The sequence below is a fragment of the Martes martes genome (genome assembly GCF_963455335.1).
Source record: "Martes martes genome assembly, chromosome: 4".
In the NCBI taxonomy this organism is placed as follows: Eukaryota; Metazoa; Chordata; class Mammalia; order Carnivora; family Mustelidae; genus Martes; species Martes martes.
The window spans coordinates 84798212-84820139 of NC_137891.1; the positions used below are offsets into that span (position 1 = coordinate 84798212).

General features: G+C 42.7%; 2 protein-coding genes across 2 annotated transcripts in view; both read right to left on the bottom strand.

Moving 5' to 3' along the window:
* The window catches only part of LOC308341913 (uncharacterized protein), a gene marked incomplete at both ends in the record, with an annotated part of 151962 nt that overhangs the window by 32970 nt on the left and 97064 nt on the right, over positions 1-21928 (bottom strand). The gene's annotated exons all lie outside the window — the stretch shown is intronic.
* Positions 5428-8009, bottom strand: KPRP (keratinocyte proline rich protein; the record flags this gene model as incomplete). The annotated part of the gene is made up of 1 exon (XM_080802033.1): positions 5428-8009. One exon carries the CDS (start codon positions 8007-8009, stop codon positions 6162-6164), a length of 1848 nt encoding a protein of 615 aa, XP_080658159.1. The 3' UTR covers positions 5428-6161.

A 21928-nucleotide genomic window follows, 5' to 3' on the forward strand; every position in this document is an offset into this window, starting at 1 on the left:
CCAATTCCACACAGTTCTGATTATTAAACTACACTTTTTATTTCTAGCCAGAAATGTACATCCATTTTATTTAAGCTCTGAGTTTTACTTTTTCTGAAAGAAAGCCTTTCAAATAATGGAAGAGAGAGAGCAACATGCTATTTCTTTGAAAAAAAAAAAAAACATTAGGGGCACAAGTGTGGCTTAGTTGGTTAAGCATCTGACTCTTGATTTTTGCTCAGGTTATGATCTCAGGGTTGTGAGATGGAACCCGAAGTCAAGCCGCATGTCCAGCCCCATCTGGGCATGGAGCCTGCTTAAGGTTCTCTCCCTCCCTTTCCCTCCACACCTCCTCCCTGTCTAAAAAATAAAATAAAATATAACATTATTCTTCCTTCCACAGGAGGGGAGACCACATTTTGGAAGAATATAAGCTTGGGCTTGGATTCTAGCATTATCAGGTCTTAGATGTGTGACCAGACAATTTAATTAACCTCGGTAGATATGTGTGTGTGTGTGTGTGTGTGTGTGTGTTTTGTGTGACACTGTCTATAAATTGGAGCATAATAGCATCTTTTCAAGTTGTATGAGGAAAGAGGTAGGCTTCCTGTATCAGGTGGTGACTGATGCATAGTAGGCTGACACATCATCCTCCAGCCTTACTCCCATTGGACCACTGTCTGGACCAAGCAGAGCAACACTATCTTGACTAAATATGAAGAACAAAAACTCATCACCATGTGCCACAGACAATCTCACACTTGTCCTATGCTAAAATTTTAGTCAACCAAACTTTTCTCTGTATGTGTGGCTCTGCATATACTCATCTTCTACAAGTGCTGTAGATCTTTAATTTAAACTCAGAATTTTACCTTTATCTTAATTACATTTTACCTTGTCAAATTAGGTCCATTATTCTTACCCATGTTGAAAGACATGCTCTTCAGTCTTCCCTCATAACTTGAAGTCACTTGAAATTTTAGGTCAGTTTCCTCTCAAGCCTTACTCTAAAATATTGATAAAAAGTTCATTACAACAGGGTAAAGATGGAGGTGTTTGGAACTAGGAATGATGGTCATGTAAGGAGGAAATATTCCTCCCTCTGTTGTCTGATGTGATGTCAGTTTAATGACAGCATATCTGTTGTTCTTTCTTCCTGGAATGCTCTTCTCTTTCTTCCATTCATTAGATAACACCCACCAACCTTTCACACCTCTGATTGTAAGCATCTACTCTAGGCAATTGAGCTACTTAAGTGCCCCTCTTGTGGGTTTCCATGGTGCCCTGTGCCTCCCATGTTCAAGCTCTTATAAACTCTATTGTCTCTCAGATTGCAGGTGGGCAAGATGCTGTCTGCCTAACTCACCATTGTATTTCCAGGACCAAGCATAATTCCTGGCAGATAGCTAGGTCTCAATAAATCTTTGTCAAATGAACAGATGTGTTAATATAAGTTGATAAATGGTTTTCTTCCTGACAGATACAATATTGGAGAAAGAGGAAAGATGTTAACCCAGCTCAGGGTTCCTATGACAAGATGTGGTAAGGAATATGATGCGAGGGTTTATTTGGCATAGCTTGGGCTATTCTTAGCCTTCTAGATACTTCTCAGTTTAGTCTTCCAGGTCAGGAAGCTTCAGTTTTTGGAGGAATGAGTTTGATGGTCCCTGGTGATGGGGAAACACATGGATCATCACGCATCACTCTCTCTTCCTAACTAGTTTCAAGCCACAGGCACGTGGATCCTCCGGGATGTCCAACCAGGCCAGAAATCAGGAGAATGCTATGGCTGGGGACCAAGTATTGTTCACCACTTGGATATTCTCCTATATGTTGTATACACTGTCTGTCTTCTTATTACTACTGTCTACCTATCTATTCCATTATAAAGAGATGAACTATGCCCTTATGCATGACAGTTCTATTTGCTTATTCATCCAGGACTATTTTAGTCTATAGGACAAACTACAGAATGTGGAATGCCTCCCTCTTGATGTTTAGGTAATGCCTGGATAAAGGAGAGCTATACCAAAACTAGGCCTAACTTCTCCCAGTAAAAAATCTGTAGTATATGTCAGACAACCCCCACTCCCTCAGCTATGCACAAGAACCTAATTCTGGGTATTTGGAATGGCAGTGGTTGGGAATTTAACTGAGAGAAAGGCAGAGATTCCTTGGTCTTGATGTGTTCCTAGGCTGAAGAGTAGAAAATTTGACTCTCACATAGGTAATTACATAAAACTTCTCATAAAAAACAGTTAGTGGTCAGCCCCATTTTTGCCACCATGTCTACCTCCTCCTCGAGCTGTGGTCATATGTGTGCAAATTTCAACTCTCCTCATAGATATTGAGTAAGCTCACTCACACTCCTGGGTATCACTACAGCAATGCTTTCTATCTCAACTGATCAGAATAATTTTCAAATGGAGGCCCCAGATTCTCTCTCTAGAAATTCACTTTAAATAGGTCTGGGGATGGATTCTGGGGTTCTGTGTCTTTAAGTGGGTTGGTCATTCCACTCTAGTGTAATGCCTGTGACAAAGAGCAACTATGGCTAACCCATCTGTTCTGGAAGGAACTTCTGAGAACAACTAGTGCAATTACCTCATTCTACAGTGAAAATGCTAATCCCAGGGTGGGAGGCTTTTAGAAAGAGGGAAAAGATAGAGAATTGCACACAGATATAAGCAGGATTGCAGGGTGGGAGGCATGTTCTTTAGACCCAATTTCTTTTACATTCACTCAGACTAACTAGCTCCTCATCTCTGGAAGCCAGGTCTTCATACTAAATGGGAAGCATAGGAGTCTGGCCAACCTCTGCTTCATACTGTTTGTAACTTGCCTGATGCACTGGCATTTCTGGGCAACAATCTGCTCACCCGGAATGGAAATCACACTATGCAACCCATGCACTGCTTCAGATTGTTAGTCTGATATTCAAAGAGGAGTTTCTCTCACAGATCTTTGAGAGATTCCAATCCCTGGACCTTCAAGTTTTGCTCAAATTATTGTTATAGAAGGAAAAGGCAGAGCACTGGGAGGCAGGTCATGTGTGAAAGAGTGGAGGGTGGGGAGTGGACTGGGTGACTGGAAAGGCTGTCCAAAACCAAGGCTGAAGGACCATAGGAGATCTTAAACAACACTCCTGGAGTTACAGCCCCATCGCTGCATACATTTTAGAAGCCCCAAGCTTTAAAGCATACAGACTAATACAGCAGACCCGCACTCCTGGGCACCTCTTTCCTCAGAGCTGCCATGGATGGGTTATAACTTTTCACAGGTGGCCTACCTAGAGGCTCAAACCTCAGCATCCTGTCAGAAGAGGTGGGAGGACCCAATTCAGACTAATGCCCCAGGAGTGAGGAGCCCTCGGCTCTGAGCCTCTCTGGCTAGAAAGATGGCCCTGAGGCCAGCTGATGCACAGCTCTGGTCTGTGAGGGAGTCCCAGGCCCTGCCTGACTCACCCAGAGACACCTCTATTCTGCCATCATTCAATCTCTTTCCATATCCAGGCCTACTTATCCTGGGGAACCAGAGTCTATCTCCAGAGAACAATGCATGTCATGGGTCATTGTAATCAAAAGCCTGTGTAGTGAGCTGTACCCTGAACCTGAGCGGGGGCGGTTTCCTAGGAGTGAATGCCCTTTTCTCTCATCCAGGTCTGTGTTTCTTCTGTGTCCTGAGGGGATGGACTCTTCCCCACTCATCCTCCATACAAAAGGGTCCTTGTTCAGGGGTATGCTTGAAAGAACAGGGGGAGAGATCTAATGAGAATCTAAGCCTCACCCCACCCCCACAGAGGGGACTAGGTGATGGAAAAGTAGGGGTGCCCCAAAGAAGTTATTTGGGCCCTGTCAGTCCCCTGGGGAATTGTGCCACGGGGCAGATGGAGTCCTAGATTTGAAGAGAAGAGGCTAAGGTAAAACTGGTGAAATTAACATGCCCAATAAAAGTATGTTAGAAAAATGACTGGGTTGATACAGGAAATACCTCTGGGAAAGGCAGGGACCATAACTGAGATGAAGGATGCCATGTGTAGCAGAAAATAACGTAGGCTTGGAATTGAGTCTGGCTGTGTGGCTGTGGCCTGTGTGCTTAGTTTTCCAGCTCTGCAAAATGGTGAGATAATAATGCCTCTGTGATGGGCTATTCTGAAAATTGGAGAAGATACACACACACACACACACACACACACACATACATATACATATACATATATTCATGTTCTACCTGTGTAAGGTATTTTACTAAGGTAGTAACAACCAAACATTATTGGGCATTAGAAACACCTAGAGGGCTGGTTAAAACCTGGTTTCTAGGCCTCACCCCCAGAGTCTCTGCTTCAGTACTTCAGTAGGTCTGGGGTGATGCATCTTTATTTGTCACAAGGTCCTAGGTGGTGCTGATGCTGCTGGCCCAGGTACCACCCTGAGAAACAGTCCTCTAGGCTGTGAGCTCTCTGAGAACTAAGAAGAGGTATTTCTGTCCCTTGTACCAGTGCCTACCTCATGGGTAAGCAATGAATACTTGTTAGTAGGGAAAAAAAAATGAATGACTCCACACTATATGAATGACTTCACATAAAATAAAAAAGGGACTTCACATAAAGAACTTCAGCTTTCCTCTTCCAGGTGTCTCTTGGGTCTCTGCCTCTGACACTGCAGCACCTGATTCCTGGGACAAGGAAAAGACATCCTCAGAGCCAGGCCATAGATCTGTGGTGTCCAACTATGGAGCTGGATCTGTGAGTCCAGGCCAGAATCACCCCCTGCTGTCCTCTTAAGAGGACCCCCTTTATTCTCTATAGACCCTGGTGGCCTCAGGGCACTGTAACCCTTGGGGAAATGTTCTCCTCAAATGCGCTCATTATGCAGCACCCATCTTATAGGCAGGGAGTGGCGAGAAGAGGCACCCTTCTCTCTCCTGCCCTCCAAACCCCCACCTTCATCCTGCCAAGACCATTTATGCCCAGTGGGATTCAGGAGCGATGGAGGAATGCAAAGACAATCTTGGAAGTTCCCTTTTCTACGATGTCAAAAAAAAAAAAAAAGAAAGAAAAGTTCTAATAGTTTATTCTTACAAAAGAAGGGGGTACCCTGTGTGGAATGCCACAGAGAACTTCCAGTTCTCCTCAAACTCCCCTCCCCCTCCTGACACCCAAAGCTGGGTGACCTGCCCAGATTGAGGAGCAAGAGTTATTCTTCTTGTCCCTCATTCCTCCTGCTTTTTCACCCAGCTTCTCCCATCAGATGCTAGTGGACTCCCATCAACACTGAGTGGAGACAGAAAACCCATAAGGCAACCCAACTGGTTAAGGAAAGCTCAGATCACAATAAACTCAAGAACTCAGGGTACAGAAAACTCAAGAAAAAAAAATAATAAAGAAGCTCATCCCAGAGTGTCAGGAAGGGTAAAAAATAGGCATTATGCAGGACTCAGACTCTGAGGGTATCAATCTTTATTGTTACATGGCCTCAAGCTGTCCCAGATGCTGGGGTTGCCTATTGGGATAGATCATGGCTCAAGCTGCCAACCCACAAGCCCTTGCTGAGCAGCTGCTTGCCCCAGGAGAAGCATGGGACTTCAAGGATATTCTCACTCCACTCAAATAGGAGTTTATGACCTACTTGGGCAGGAAAAACAGACACATCTTAAAAGGGAAATAATTCAAGAGAGGTTGCAGGGCAGTTACCAAGTGGCTGGTATAGACAATGCAATGAGTTCTAGGAAGTCAGTGTAGGCTCCTGTGGGTAGGAACAAACAGAAAAGACTCCAAGGAAGATGTATTGAAAGATGGGCTGGATTTCAGAGGCTGGGCATAGAGCAGAGAAGTGGTCCATGCAAGGAGGGTGGGAAGTGAGCAGAGGCTTGGAGTCAGGGACACCTAAGGTATATTCTGGAGAACATCCAGATGTGCCCTGGTAGCCAGACTGGTTTGGCTAGAACTGAGGGTGTGTACAGGGGATGAGTCAGATGTGAGGCTGGAAAGGTGCCCAAGATTAAGGTGTGGATGCATGCAATGCAGTTTGGACATGCAATGCAGTTTGGACATCACCTCTGCATCAAGGAACCTCCAACTGTCTTTGGAAGATGCACAGAGAACATGTTGGAAATTGAGGTTGCTGGGAAAGGAGGCATGACATTTTCAGGGCAGGAGGCAGGGATGTCTCAACCATGCTTCCTTAAAAATAAGCACCCTTTGTTCCAGCAGAGGAGCCTCCTTTCACTCCAACACAGGTGCCTCCTTGGTCTCCACAATCACTGAAACCCGGTGGCTCTGAAATCCCATCACAAGGTCCAAAGCTGTCACCACTTCCTTGCCACTGGTTATAACCAGTTGGGCCATAGCTGGGGGCCTCAGTGTCCAGGCGGCATGGGCTGGACTCATGACAGCCTAGGTCTCCAGGGCATGGGATTGCATTTGGTCCTGAGCTTGGGCTGGGACAGCACCTAGGCTCTACACATGGCTCTGAGCTTGGGCAGGGTGCTGGAAGGGGAATTGGCTCTGGAAGTGAGGAAGGTTCTGGGTGCTCACAGGGCTGTGGACATGGACGTGACTCGGGAAATTCACGCTGCACTGATCTAGGATGTGGGGCTGCACGCGGGGCTGGATGTGGTTCCTGACACAGACAGGGTTCAGAACGACGCCGCAGTGGAGGACATGGACGGGGCTCTGACCTTGCACATGGCTCTGGGCGTGGATATGGCCGTAGAGCAGGACGTGGACATGAACGTGGGGCAGGAAGCGGGCATCGCTGCAGTGATCTCTCTGGACTCTGATCCAGACGCCGTGGTTGGCAGAAGCTTGGGAGTGGACGTGACTCTACACGTGGCCTCAGCTCCGGGCAGGAGGCGCCCCAGGAGGGTCGTGGGGCACAACTCTCAGGGCAGCGTCTGATGGGAGGAATCTGAACCCGACACTTTTGCGGGGGCACCTGCCTGGGGCAGCAAGGGGAGGAAATCTCTACCCGGCACTTGGGACCACACCTCCCAGAGCAGCCTGAAGTGGGACCCTGAGGACAGCCACTGCTATAGATGGGCTCAGAGCGACGCGGTGGGGTGCAGTAGTTATAGGAACTTGAAGAAGATGCTGATGGCAGCCAGCTGGTGTAGGGCTCAGACCGTCTTGGAGGGGAACAGCTGCGGTAGGAAGGCTGCTGCTGGCGAGGAGGGAGGCATCTGCCCGTGCTTTGGGAGCGACGCTGGACAGGGAAGCTCCCGTAAGACTCTCGTGCCTGGCACTGAGGTGCACAGGTGCTAAATGAAGCCCGAGACTGACGCTGAGGGGCGCAGTTCCTATAAGAAGTCCTGGATTGGAACTGTGGGGTACAGTTGCTGTAGGAAGCCCCGGATCGAAACTGGGAGACGCAGTTGCTGTAGGAAGCCCCGGATTGGAAATGTGGAGTGCAGTTGCTGTAGGAAGCAGGACACTGCCGCTGCAGGGCGTATCTGACTTGGGAGCCCTGATAGGGGCACTGGGTTGAGAATCTTCCCTGAGTCTGGGAAGCTGGGCTACAAGCCATATAAGTCTGGACAGGCTGAGGAGCTGGACGGGAGACAAAGGTCTGGACTGGGCATTCCATGTAACAAGTTTCTGTATGACAAACTGGAGCACATTCTACATAGCAGGTCTGAACAGGGCATGGAGCTTCACACTGCACATAGGAAACCTCAGGCTGGCATGGGCCCTGGCATTGAACACAGGAGATTTGAGACTGACATGGAGCCTGGCACTTCACCTGGGTGGTCTTAGACTTACTTGAAGCCTGGCACTTCGCTTGTGTGGTTTTAGACTGGCATGGAGCCTGGCACTTCACCTGCATAGTCTGGGACTGGCATGGAGCCTGGCATTTTACCTGGGAAACTTGAGGTGGGCATGGTGCAGGACACTCCACAATTTGCATCTCACAGGGGACTTGGACTACCACCTGACTCTTGGCACTGGGGGACTGGGAGGGGTAAAAGGAGGAACTCTTCACACAGCACTGGGGGAGCGGCAAGCAACACTGAATCTGCTCCTGGTCACACATTGTTCTGATGCAGGCAGGTGAGTGAGACCTGATGGTAGAAATATCAGTGTCAGGAGGATGAGTTGTTAGGGGGAAGGGTTTAGGACCAAAGGGAAGACATCCTGCTTCTTCCCTGTACTTTCATCCCAACTCAACCTTTGCCCTAGAACACTTACTGAGTTAGATGGACCCAATATTAATCACCACTGCCCATGAGACCTCTCTTGGATCTACCAAAAGACCTAACTGAAGTCCTGATCTGAGAGAACTTCAAAGGCACAGCCAGGGGTGCAGGCATCCAAGGTCTCCCCCTGGAGGGGTGGGATACCACTGTCCAACACAAGAGGTTGTTGAAGACAACAGGATTCCTTGTCCTAAGTGTCAGGAGAGCACTCCACAGAAAGGTAGAGGTGCTTTTTTTTTTCTTTTTTTAAGATTTTATTTGTTTATTTGACAGAGATCACAAGTAGCAGAGAGGCAGGCAGAGAGAGAGAGGGAAGCAGGCTCCCTGCTGAGCAGAGAGCCTGATGTGGGACTTGATCCCAGGACCCTGAGATCATGACCTGAGCTGAAGGCAGCGGCTTAACCCACTGAGCCACCCAGGCGCCCCGGTAGAGGTGCTTCTAAGGCTGTAGCCTAATGTGGCGTCTCCACACCCACAGGAACTTGGATATCCTCACATATGTGCACTGGCAACACACACATGTGCAAACATGTAAAAATTAGCATATGGGAGTATGCATTCAGGCACCATCTGCACTAAAAACATCTACTGGATGTAAAGGATCCAGTCAGTTATTGGGCAGCTCAACCCCAACATAAAATGTTTGTTTCTCTACATTCAATCTTTTTAGGTACATTTGTTTAAATGACCCGCATGGACATATGCAAAACACACACAGACAAAACACACCAACCTTTGGAAAAGCTCAGAACCACCATGAAAACTTGCCCAGGCAGGTTGCTATTGTAAATCGCCTGAACTGGGACAATTTACTGGCTTCACAAATATTTTACCCCAGCCCCTCTTAAAGTCAGGGAATGACTGCCTAAGATGGGGTAACCCAGAAAGTGCAAGATTCCTAAATCACAAGACTGACATTCAGCCACACATAAACCCCTACACAGTGGGAGCATTACAAACATGACATGGGGGATGCAGGTATACTCTCTAACACTACATTTATCCAGGGAGAAACAGAGGGCAGTCTCCATTCCTCTGCCTTCCCTAAATTCACGTGTTCATATACAGGCAGCCCAGTGACCAGCACAGCATGGTGGCTGATTTAACAATTAACTCATCCAACAAAACACTTCTCAATAAGCTCCAGAAATACTGAAAATGAAAGGCAAAACCTTCCATTCTCCATTTATAGAGAGTATCTAAAAACACATGCCCTTAGGGAAAATAACCCCCCTACATACAACTCTGCTCACAAAGTGTAAATTACTAATGCATCTTTTCCAGGGAAAGAGGTCCTGATGTAGGAAAATGGTACCTGAGGAGGAGGCCACTGTTATCAAAGGCAAATACACTGACTTCAGATCCTCAGTTCTTCACACAAACTCTGCAGGTACTCTTCTTATGTCCCATAAAAAAAGTCTACCTGATTTTTCTCCTCAGGTTTATGTACCACTCTTCCTCTCCTTGCAGCTCCCCCCTCCCTCACTATGCCTCACCCTCGTGAATCTAGGCATCCCCTGAAATGCACCCTTAGCCCAATCCCGGGACCCAAACCCTAGACTCACCCTCCTCACAGCAAGCAGACATTCAGGCTGAAGCATCTGGACAGAGAACTGTCTTTATATATAGGGTTCTGGGTCTGGCTTACACCATGAGACAGCTGGTTGGCATCTGCCTTGCTCATCTTCCAGGTTGGCATTCCAGCAGGCAGTCTCCTCCCTATATGCCTGTCCTTGCAGTCACCTACAGAATGTAGGAGTGTCTCACTTCAATGTCAAACCTTCTGGACCATGAAGGAGCATATTCTTGTTTTCTTTATCCTTCTTAACCCTATCAGTTTCTTCTCCATCCCTAGGAGAACTGGTGGTAGAGGTGATGAGGGGTGGCAGAAATATCATCTGTCCTAAAGGATTATTCCAAGCCCCTGACTTCTCCTTATGTCATATTCTCATCAGATAAATGTAAAAGAGGAAAATTTCCCTAACTTGAAGGAATTAAAGTCACCTCAAAGATACAACACTACAGAATGAAGAAAACATGGTCAGACCTCAAGCTAACATCCCAGGTTGGCTGCTTACAGGTGGGTGACCTTTAAAACCAACTGAGTATTAATTTACTCAACTGAAAAACGAATATAATTAAGTTTTCTTTCCAGAGTTTTTGTGAGGGTTAAGGCAATTATTTTATAGAAAAGCATCCAGCCAGGAATGATACTCAAAATATCCAACATCTACTCAGAGTAAATGCTGATCATAAGCAGCAAGGCACAGCATTTACTCCTACTCCTGAGCTGAGCAACCTGGTAGCTTTACAGCAGATGCTCAGTTAATGCTATGGAGTAGTCCTTGAAGACAACATAGTGCAGGACAGAAGTAATAACCTGGCATCCTATGTAGCAGTCACAGTCAGGATGAGACATCTTTTTATCTTTTGCCCATATAATTTTTGTTTATATAATTTAGTAATTAATCATTAGTATTTAGAAATAGAGAAATTATACTTAAGATTCTAGATATCCAGCTTTCCCTCACCTATGATCTGTCATAGTAAGCCTAATTTCCATAAACCCAATAATTAATAGTGCCCCTCTTAGATAGGGTATATAGTTTTAGGCTCTACATCTACTTGCATATTCTACAATTCTCCATCATTCTATAGGATATCTGTGATGCAATGCAAAGAATAGTGATTTTTATTATTTTACTTATTCTATTGTTTTTCTTTGGTAAGATTAAAGGAAAGTGAAATAATCCTTCTGCCTGGATCATTCCACTTTTTTTATGTAACCTTCCAACCTTTCTAGGTATTGAGATTCTAACCAAGCTTGTGAACATAGACTTTAGACAGATTTGGGATTGAATCTGAGCTCTAGTACTTGCTAATGGGTAAAGCTACTTAACCTCCATGAGCCTTAGATTGACTATCTATAAAGCGGAAATAAGAAAAGAAAATAAATAAGAAAAATAAAAAAAGAGGAGGAAGAAGGAGAGTAAGAGGTAAAAGAAATAAGAAGAGAAATAAGGAAGAGGAAGAATTGGAAAAACCATAGGATTATCATGTGACTTAAATGTGACTTAAGTGATCTAAACTATTTAGCACTCAGTTACACATTTAGCTCTCAGGGTTTTAGTTTCCTCACATGAAGATGGGAGTGAAAATACTTCACTAGGTTCTCATGAAGATAAAATCAGATAATGGGTATGAATGTGCTTTGTGACCTACACTACACTGCACATACCAGTCCCTCCTATGGACAAGTCTCTGCCCTGGTCCACCTGACTTTAGAGTCCAAGTTCTGGGTCCCAACACTCATTCCAAAGGGGGTCTCCAGATATCATTTCAAATTTGGGTAGGATCATAGATTTTCAGAAGGTCAAAGCAACAAGGGTCCCCAGGAATTTTCCAGTCCTACCTGGTCATTCTACAGATTAGGACTCCAAAGCCCCAAAAGATGAATCTCTCTGGGGTCTAAAGCTAATGGTTGGTTGTCTTGGAGAGATAAGACTCCAGGTAGCTCTAGTCCCAGATCAGGAATTTTTCCACGACAACAGAGAAAGTAGTTCTCTGAGCACACAGTTTGGCCAAGGTACTCTGAACTTGTATAGCCTTGGGCTTGATTTTGGCCTAGAAGTTATTCAGGAAATGAGTGAAGAAGGAAAACTGAAAACATAGACCAGCTGGCTTCACCAGAATGTGAATTATTGAATCCCAGAGTCTCCCTCTCTCCCTCACTCATCTCTTGATAGGTTGTGCACTTCCTGATGGGAGAATCTCTTTTTACCTTTTTCAACATTGTATCTCTAGATTCCTGAATTAATATCAATATGTTGATGGATGGGTGGAGAGAAGAATGGAAGAATGGCATGAAATTGGGCTTGTTTCACACATCTTAAACCACTGGAGAATGAATCGATACTGTCCAATCCAAAGACCAAAAGAGCACTGTGACTCTTGTTACTTCCTGCTGCTCGCTTTTTTACAGAGAGCAGTGGGAGGAGAGTGATGGAGGAGGACCCTGAGGGTAAGTCTTATAAATGACCAGGAGCTAAGGTGCTGGTTTTCAACTATCTATAGATAGATGGGGCTATTTAGAAATATACATGGTGGGGCGCCTAGGTGGCTCAGTGGGTTAAAGCCTCTGCCTTCGGCTCAGGTCATGATCCCAGGGTCCTGGGATCGAGTCCCACATCGGGCTCTTTGCTCAGCAGGGAGCTTGCTTCCTCCTCTCTCTCTCTGCCTGCCTCTCTGCCTACTTGTGATCTCTGTCAAATAAATCAATAAAATCTTTAAAAAAATAAAAAATAAAAAAAGAAATATACATGGTTAGACATATAACCATATAAACCTAGGAACAGGTGATAGCAATGTAGTGATTTATAAAATTGATATAAAGATATCAAAAGAGAGCTGAGTAAATAGTATCTACAAAACTGATAAAAATAGAGATAGGTATAATAAAATGTAGACCAAAAGAGATGAGTTAGAGATTAAAAATATGTAGAAGTATAAAGGGTACAAGCTGGGAGTGAAATAGGTCATGTCACAGAAGCACAGCATATATGGATTCATTAATTTAAAAAGATGGAGGCAACTCAAAAAGCATACATAAATCCAGAGATAACTGAGCACTTGCTATATAACTGTCACTTGGCTAAGAATTTGACATATATTAACTCTCTCCATCTTTAAAATAGCCCTGGTGGGGTACAAATTATTATTATTATTTTATAGCTGAGAAAATAAAATTCAAAGCTGTAATAATTTGTTGGTGGTCACAAGCTTGGAAATGGCAGAACCAGGATTCAAAGCCAAGTTTTCTAGAGGTAGAGGCTCAGGTAGTAGATATACAATGACACAAAATTACCCTGAGTTACAGATATTTAGAGAGGCACTCTATGCTTTGTTGTACTATAAGACACTTTTTAGAAGTTATGATCCTCTGAGGCCCAGGCTTGCTGAATCTTAATGGAATAACACTGTGTGTTAGGATGCCTCGATCCTAAGAGCTAGAATAAATACTTATCCTCTCTTTGCAAAGATGTATGTTTTTAAACTGATTTGATAAAACCTCTGCCACATTCTTCTTTTCACTTGAGTCCCCTCCTATCACTGTAATAGCTGGAGTTTCGGGGACTCATCCCTGAAATGGAGGTGATATTTGCCATCTCAGATATCTTTCAATCTTTTCATATAAATTATGAGTATCTTGTGACTGCTACCCTCAAGAATTGAAGTAATCAGGGTTTCACCCTATCACCAGGGTACTACTCAGTCGTCCTCCCCAAACCCAGTTTCAGTGGATCAGATGTGTATTTAAATCACATAGTACTTATGTGTCAACAAGGGTAAAGGTAAAGGCACAAAATACTATGATAGATTGTTACCAAATGGTTGTTTAATGGATAAAGAAATAACATCTCCCTGTGTCAGGGAGAACAAAGAAAAGTTAATTCTAAACAGAGCAGAAGAGCTCCCCGGTTCTGTTGCAACCACCTTTAACAGAGACATTAAAAATAAAAGAGGAAACAAGCACAACAGGGATGGTGATTGGGAACATCAAAAGGACATACAAGGAGATATAAAGATGTAGAAGGACACAGAGAGAGGCTGGAGTTGGAAATGTATGAACAGAAAATGTGTAGAAACCAGGGAGTAGGTTTAAGATCCAAAATAAAGTTATATATCTACTTTCACTCTTTTTCACGTTTTGCAAATTTGATAATGTTGTCTCAATTAAGTTAAATAGTAATATGTGTATGTTTCCTTAACGGGATAAAAACTAGGTTAGACAAGTCATACTCCTGCTTATACAGATAATTGGGGGCCTCTGAAAGGGTTCCTGACACACTCATATCATCAAACAGTAATACTCAGAGTCTAGTACAGAACTAAACCAACTATTCTTTTAATCATAGTAAACTCAGACAGTTGACACCATGGTGAATGAACAATCCTGCTTCATCAGATGTTCAGACTTGTAGAGTGTAATCAGTGTAGCATCACTGTGTTATCAATACCTAGTGATTTAGAGAAGTGTGAAAGGTGTTTGCTGGCAAAGATACATCAAATGCCAAGCTGTCTTTAGTTACAGAGAACCACATCCTACTGCTCAATAATGTGCTCCCAATGTAGGTCGGTGCTTCGTGTCTGATTCCGTTTTTCAGAATTCTTTCCTCTGCTCAGAGTACTGTGTTCTGACCCTTTCTCCCCTCCCACCCCATTCCCCTGTGTGCCAGTCATCTGCTAGGATTTATTTCACATTTAGTCCAACTCCAAGGTCTCCATAAGCCTCACTTAGCTCTACTATTACCATTGCGCCAGGTGAAATGAGCCACACTGGGGCCCCAACAGTCTTCTTTTATGGTACCTACAAATAATGTACAGAATCAGACCTAAAAATACAGAGAACAAACAGAGCTGTCAGAGAGAAGGAAGTTTAGGGGATGGGAAAAATGGGTGAAAGGGAGTGGGAGATACAGGCTTCCAGTTATAGAATGAATAAGTCACAGAGATGAAAGTCACAGCATAGAGAATATAGTGAATGATTCTGTAATAGTGTTGTATGATGACAGATGGTAGCTACACTTTTAGTGAGCACGATATAATGGTATAATGTACAGAGATGTTGAACCCCTATATTGTAAATCTGAAACTAATGTAACAGTGTATGTCAACTGTACTCAAATAAAAAAAAATGAATCTCAAAAAAAGTGAAAAGATAACCTACAGAATAAAAGAAAATATTTGTAAATCATATATCTGAAAATGGACTTGTATCTAGAATAAATAAAGAACACTTACAACTAAATAATAAAAAAGGTATTACAATTTAAAAATGGACAATGGATCTGAATAGATTTTTTCCATAGAAGATACACAAATGGACAATAAGCATATAAAAATACAATCAGTATCATTGGTCATCAAGGAAATGCACATAAGACCCTCAATGACATGGCACTTCATACCCACTAGCATGACTATAATAAAAAAAAAATTAAAAAAAAAAAAAGTAAAAGAAATAGGCTATAACAGGTGTTGGGGAAAACATGGAGAAATTGAAACCCTTAATACATTGCTGGTGGGAATGTACATGGTGCAACCACTGTGGGAAACAGTTTGGCAGTTCCTCAAGTTAAACAAAGAGGAGCCGGGACGCCTGGGTGGCTCAGAGGGTTAAAGCCTCTGCCTTCGGCTCAGGTCATGATCCCAGAGTCCTGGGATCGAGCCCTGCATTGGGCTCTCTGCTCTGCGAGGAGCCTGCTTCCTCCTCTCTCTCTGCCTGCCTCTCTGTCTACTTGTGATCTGTGTCTGTCAAATAAATAAAAAAATTAAAAAAAATCTTTAAACAAAGAGTAGCCAAACTACTTCTACCAAAATGGAAATATCACTAAGCAAAATGAAAATATGCATCTACTCAAAAATTTGCACATAAATGCATTGTAGCGGCATATTTACAATAGCCACACTGTGGCAACAATCCAAAAGTCCATACACCAGCTGTCTCTACACCTTAAAGAACTGGAGAATCAACAACAAATCAAACCAACTCCACACGTAAGAAGGGAAATAATCAAGATTAGAGCAGAGATCAACGAGGTAGAAAGCAGAGATACAGTAGAACGTATCAACGAAACTAGAAGCTGGTTTTTTGAAAGAATCAATAAGATCGATAAACCATTGGCCACACTAATCCAAAAGAAAAGAGAGAAAGCCCAAATTAATAAAATTAAGAATGAAAAGGGAGAGATCACAACTAACACCAAGGAAGTAGAAACAATCATCAGAAGCTATTATCAACAGTTATATGCCAATAAGCTAAGCAACCTAGATGAAATGGATGCATTCCTGGAAAACTATAAACTCCCAAAATTGAACCAGGAAGAAATTGACAACCTGAATAGACCGATATCTAGTAACGAGATTGAAGCAGTGATCAAAAACCTCCCAAAAAACAAGAGCCCAGGACCTGACGGATTCCCTGGGGAATTCTATCAAACTTTCAAAGAAGAAATAATACCTATTCTCCTGAAGCTGTTTCAAAAAATTGAAGCAGAAGGAAAACTTCCAGACTCTTTTTATGAAGCCAGCATTACCCTGATCCCCAAACCAGGCAAAGACCCTACCAAAAAGGAGAATTTCAGACCGATATCACTGATGAATATGGATGCTAAGATTCTCAACAAGATCCTAGCAAACAGGATCCAACAGCACATTAAAAAGATTATCCACCATGACCAGGTAGGATTCATCCCTGGGTTACAAGGATGGTTCAACATTCGCAAATCAATCAATGTGATAGAACAAATCAATAAGAGAAGAGAGAAGAACCACATGATCCTCTCCATTGATGCAGAAAAAGCTTTTGACAAAATCTAGCATCCGTTCCTGATTAAAACGCTTCAAAGTATAGGGAGAGAGGGAACATTCCTGAACTTCATCAAATCTATCTATGAAAAACCCACAGCAAATATCATCCTCAATGGGAAAAAGCTTGCAGCCTTCCCATTGAGATCAGGAACACGACAAGGATGCCCACTCTCACCACTCTTGTTCAACATAGTATTAGAAGTCCTAGCAACAGCAATCAGACAACAAAGAGAAATAAAAGGTATCCAGATTGGCAAGGAAGAAGTCAAACTCTCTCTCTTCGCAGATGACATGATTCTTTATATGGAAAACCCGAAAGACTCCACCTCCAAACTACTAGAACTCATACAGCAATTCAGTAATGTAGCAGGATACAAAGTCAATGTCCAGAAATCAGTGGCTTTCTTATACACTAACAATGAAAATACAGAAAGGCAAATTAGAGAATTGATTCCAGTTGATAAATGAATAAACACAAAGTGGTATTCTAATACAATGGAGTATGTATTTACCATAAAAATAATGAAGTTCTGATACATGCTACAAGATGGATAGACCTTGTAAACATTATGCTAAGTGAAAGAAGCTGGTCACAAAAGACCACATACTATATGATTCCATTTCTTTTTTTTTAAGATTTTATTTATTAATTTTAAAAAAAGATTTTATTTATTAATTTAGAGAGAGAGAGGGAGTGACCACAAGTGGAAGGGAGAGGCAGAGAGAGAGTGAAAGAGAGAATCTCAAGTAGACTCCACACTGAGCACAGAGTCCAAAAAGGGGCTTAATCTCATGACCCAGAGATCATGACCTGAGCCAAAATCGAGTCAGAGACTTAACCTACTGAGCCACCCAGGTGTCCCTGTATGATTCCATTCTATAAAATGTCTGGAATAGCCAAATCTATGGGAACAGAAAATAAGGCTTGGGGGAATGGGGAGTGATTGCTAATGGTTTCATGATTTCATAGGATTTCATTTTGGAGTGAAAAAATACTCTAAAATTAGATTGCAGTGATAATTATACAGTTCTGTGAATATACTAAAAACATTGAATTGTAAACTTTAAATAGATAAACTGCATGAAATATGAATTATATTTCAGTAAAGATTATGTATATTTACATGTATATGTGTATATATGTATACATAGATACATATATACATATATACATGTATATATACATATATACATATATATGTATACATACATATATACATACATATACACATATATACATATGTATACATATGTATACATGTATATATGTATACATATACACACACACACACACACACACACACACACAGATACACAAACACATCCCTAAATCTTGGTAAAACCTAAATCACATTTGTGAAGCATAGAATCACAAGCTTTTAGAGATCCAGTCTCCCTGCCATATAAGTAATATGTCCTATAATATCCCTAGGGAACCTCAGTCAGGCATCTTCCCCAAGCATCTTGGGGACACAATCACCCAGACTGCCATGTTCACTGGAAGCCAATTCATAATCCAAGGAAATAGTGTATGTATTTTCTTAGTGATCACTACTTTTTTATATATTCCCTATTAACAGTCATTACCTCAAATATTCTATGATAAAATAATGTGGTCTTATTTCATGAAGTGGAGCTTATTAAATGTGGTTCACTTAACAAGTATTTATAGATCACCTACTGGATTCCTAGAATTGGATTAGAGATAGTCATCATCCAGTCACTCAACAAACATTCTCTGAGCAGCTACTTAGAGCCTCTGCCCTCAAGGAGCTTGCAGTCTAATGAAGAAAACACATAGATGAGTAGACATTTGCAATGCAGAGTGATAAGAACTTTGATAGATATAAGCATAGGGTAGGAGCATAGAAAGGGGGCACTTAAAGAAAGGAGAATCAGGAGTCACCACCTTCCAAAAACTTTACTTTCTCTCTCTGGAGAAAATGTCACAGACATTCGCCAGTGGGAGAATGGAGCAGTGAGCCTCCAAACACGAAACTGAGTGGCCTACAGCATAAAAAAACAAATATCTGTGATTTAGCAAATAAAAATACAGGTCGCCCTGTTGAATACAGTGTCAGATAAACTACAAACATATTTCAACATATGTATATCCTAGGGGCTGGAGCAATTAAGAAAGATCATTCAATACTAATACAGATGATGATAATAATGTTGGTGATGATCATTCATTCATTCTCCCCTGCATGCATTTTTTCATTCAGCTGGTGGGTATTTACTGTATATAAAGCATTGTGCTACACCGTGGGGCTACAGTGGTAAGATAAACAAAGGAATGTAGCCCCTGTTCTTAAAAAGTTTTTGGTGAAGTGGAGAGACAAACATTAATCAAAGGGTCACACAATAGTCCATGATATCCCTGATCAGCGTTTGACAGGAGAGGTTTACAGAGCCTGAATGCTGCCAGGGAGGCCAGGAAAGGCTTTCCTGAGTAAGGGAACAGGGGGCTGAGATCTAAGAGAAGGAGACGCACTGGAGCATAAAGAGCATGTTAGAAGGAGGGAACAGCATGTGTGAAGAGACAGCAAGGACAACAGGAGGGATGGTGGCATATTCACAGAACTGAAAGCTGCCAGTGAGTGTAGACAGGAGGAAGGAGTCACCAAGTGTATATCATCAAATGGCAAGCCACAGTTCTAAGCGTAAGTGTGGCAAGAGCAGACTCTGGGTGCCCTGCTGGGGTGGTGTGGAGGGTCCTGGAGCAGAAGCAGGGACACAGGTATGGGGACTTATTGTCTTAACCCAGATAATGGATTATTGATTCTATGCTAGTGTTAAGCACCCTTAGACACAATCTACATCTTATTTTATTGGATCTCAAGAAGTAAAACCAGTCAGGAAACTGAGCCCTGCAAGGAAAAGGCAAGGTCTCTGGGGGCAGACGTGCCTGAGCTTATCCTGTAGCTATCCCTCCAAGCAGCTGTGTGGAGCAGCAAGTCACTTACTCTCTCTGAGCCTGGGTTAGTTTTGACATATTGATATAATGTAAACAATATCTGCTGCATAGGTGGTTGTAAAGTCTAAATAAAAGGTATGTGACAAGTCAAGCCATGAATAGGCCCTCAATAAACACAATTATCATTATTATCACCATCATACTATTATTATTACTTAACATTACAGCCACTTTCATTACATCATCATGCTCACCCACTGGAAAAAATAATCATTGAAACAGTTTGCAATGAGCCAAACTTATTTGGAGTATGACATCATTTAGGCTTAGTCATATGAGTTCAGAAATAATTAAGAATAAGAACTGGAGCTTCACGCCATGGCCTCAGCTCTCACATGTCCCCTCTTGTGGAAGATACAGATAAATCTCTGTATCTTCATATCTCAATGCTGTTGGTTGTTTCTCTTGTTGATTTATCAAAGAATGTTATAAAAATAAATTGTGATACCTGTTATGAACATTCTTTAATATAAATCACAGGAAACATGAGAGCTACTACCCTGCACATGCATTCTGTCTCCAACACTGAGACTAACAAAAAGGTAGAAAATCCCTTTTCCAGGTTAAAGGACAAAGGTAGAAACTTGGTCTGGATCTTTGTCCTAGAGGGATGTCTGGATAAGACAGTGTGCTGGCTGGGATGTTCAGAAGCTGAATTGGGCAGCTTTGCCTGGAGAAACTCCGATGGCACTGGTGGGGCTGGAGTGCAGGAAGGTGGTACTGAGGGATCATCAGGACAAGGAGCAGGGGTGCTAGAAGGAGAAAATTTATTTTCTTCCATAGTGGGATTGTGACAGGCTGGTTCTACAGAAGATGCAAGGGATTAGGGAACAGGGTGTTTTTGGGAGACAGGAATGAGAGGAGACTTCATTTTAGCATCTCAAACTCCAGAAAAGAAGAAAGGATGGGGAGAGAGAAACTTCAAGGGGACCTCCATGTTACTTGCCTTATAGCTACTCCTCTGGGCATTACCAGGTCAGCAGTAGTCCCCAGAGCCCTGGCAGTAGCTGAACATTCACATTCATACCTGGGATGAGGTGATGCTCCTCATACTCCCACCCCAGGAATTCCAGGACCTCTGTGCACAGGGCAAAGAGGAATCCCAGAAGCCAGAGGCTGCCAGCTATCTGTTCCCCAGGCTGCTGCAGGCCGGCCATTCTACCTTCATGCATTCACTCCTTTGTTAAGTCAATAAATATGTATTGTCTATTTTAAAGTCAGAATTTTGTAAGATGTTCTTGTCATGAAGATCAGCCAGGTTTCCTTACGGGTGTACGTGAACATAATGCACTGTAAATCAATTTACCACGTACAATCAAAGGAAGGCCCTATGACCCAGGTGTGATTCTTAACAGTTTTTTTTTCCTCAGAATAGTGTCAAGTCTATTGGTATGTCTCTCTGTTCTTCCAGAGGGAGAGCCCACTTGGGCAGAATCTCTACTGGTCTTTATTCTTCTCCATTCCCCCCAAGAGTCCTATTAAGTGCTCACAGAAGGGATAAATGTAAGGAAGAAATATTAATGTCACTGACTGAGAGAATTGATGAAGATATGCCTTTGGGCAGATACATGGAGAGACCTGGGCATAAGGATTCCATTCTTTGAGATGGAGAAGTCATTTGAAGGAGGGCTCACACTGGGTCAAATGTGATTGACCATGGATCTCAGCTATCAGTGCCTCAGAAATAGTACTTTAATTAGGCCTGAGAGCATAGGCCTACCAAAATAAAAATCAGATGAAGTAGGTAAATAGGCCACTCAAAAGAATGAAACTCTGGTCACTGGTTGGAAAAGGGAACTCAAGGGGCAGCCAGCCAATGGCCAAGAGACACCACAAGGGATTAAGGGATCATGGTGAGACAATGATATGAGAGGCATTGAAGAATGAAAGGGAGGTGATAGGTAAGTGACAATTCTGCCACTTGGCCATAGGGGATTCCACTGGGCTTTGTTTTAAGACCACGACCACATATAAGGATAGGGAATACTCAGGTGTGAAAATTCATGCTTTGCCTATTGACACATCTGAAATTAGAGATGATTAGATCTAACTAGGCAGACATATATATTGTACATTGGAGGGAGCCCTCTACTAAGTACTCAAAATACAGGAATAATTATTCCTGCCTTGGAAGCCATCATGAGTCAGCATGGAAGACATAAATAAGAAATCAGTTGTTGGTGATACGTAAAATGAAGAACATAAAGCACAGTGATGTGCTTGAGTGCCAAGGGGGTGATTTTTTTAAATTTTTTTAAATTTTATTTTAACTTTTTAGTGTTCCAAGATTCACTGTTAATGTACCACACCCAGTGCTCCATGCAATATGTGCCCTCCTTAATACCCACCACCAGGTTCACCTATCTCCCCACCCTTCTACCCTCCAAAACCCTGTTTGTTTCTCAGAGT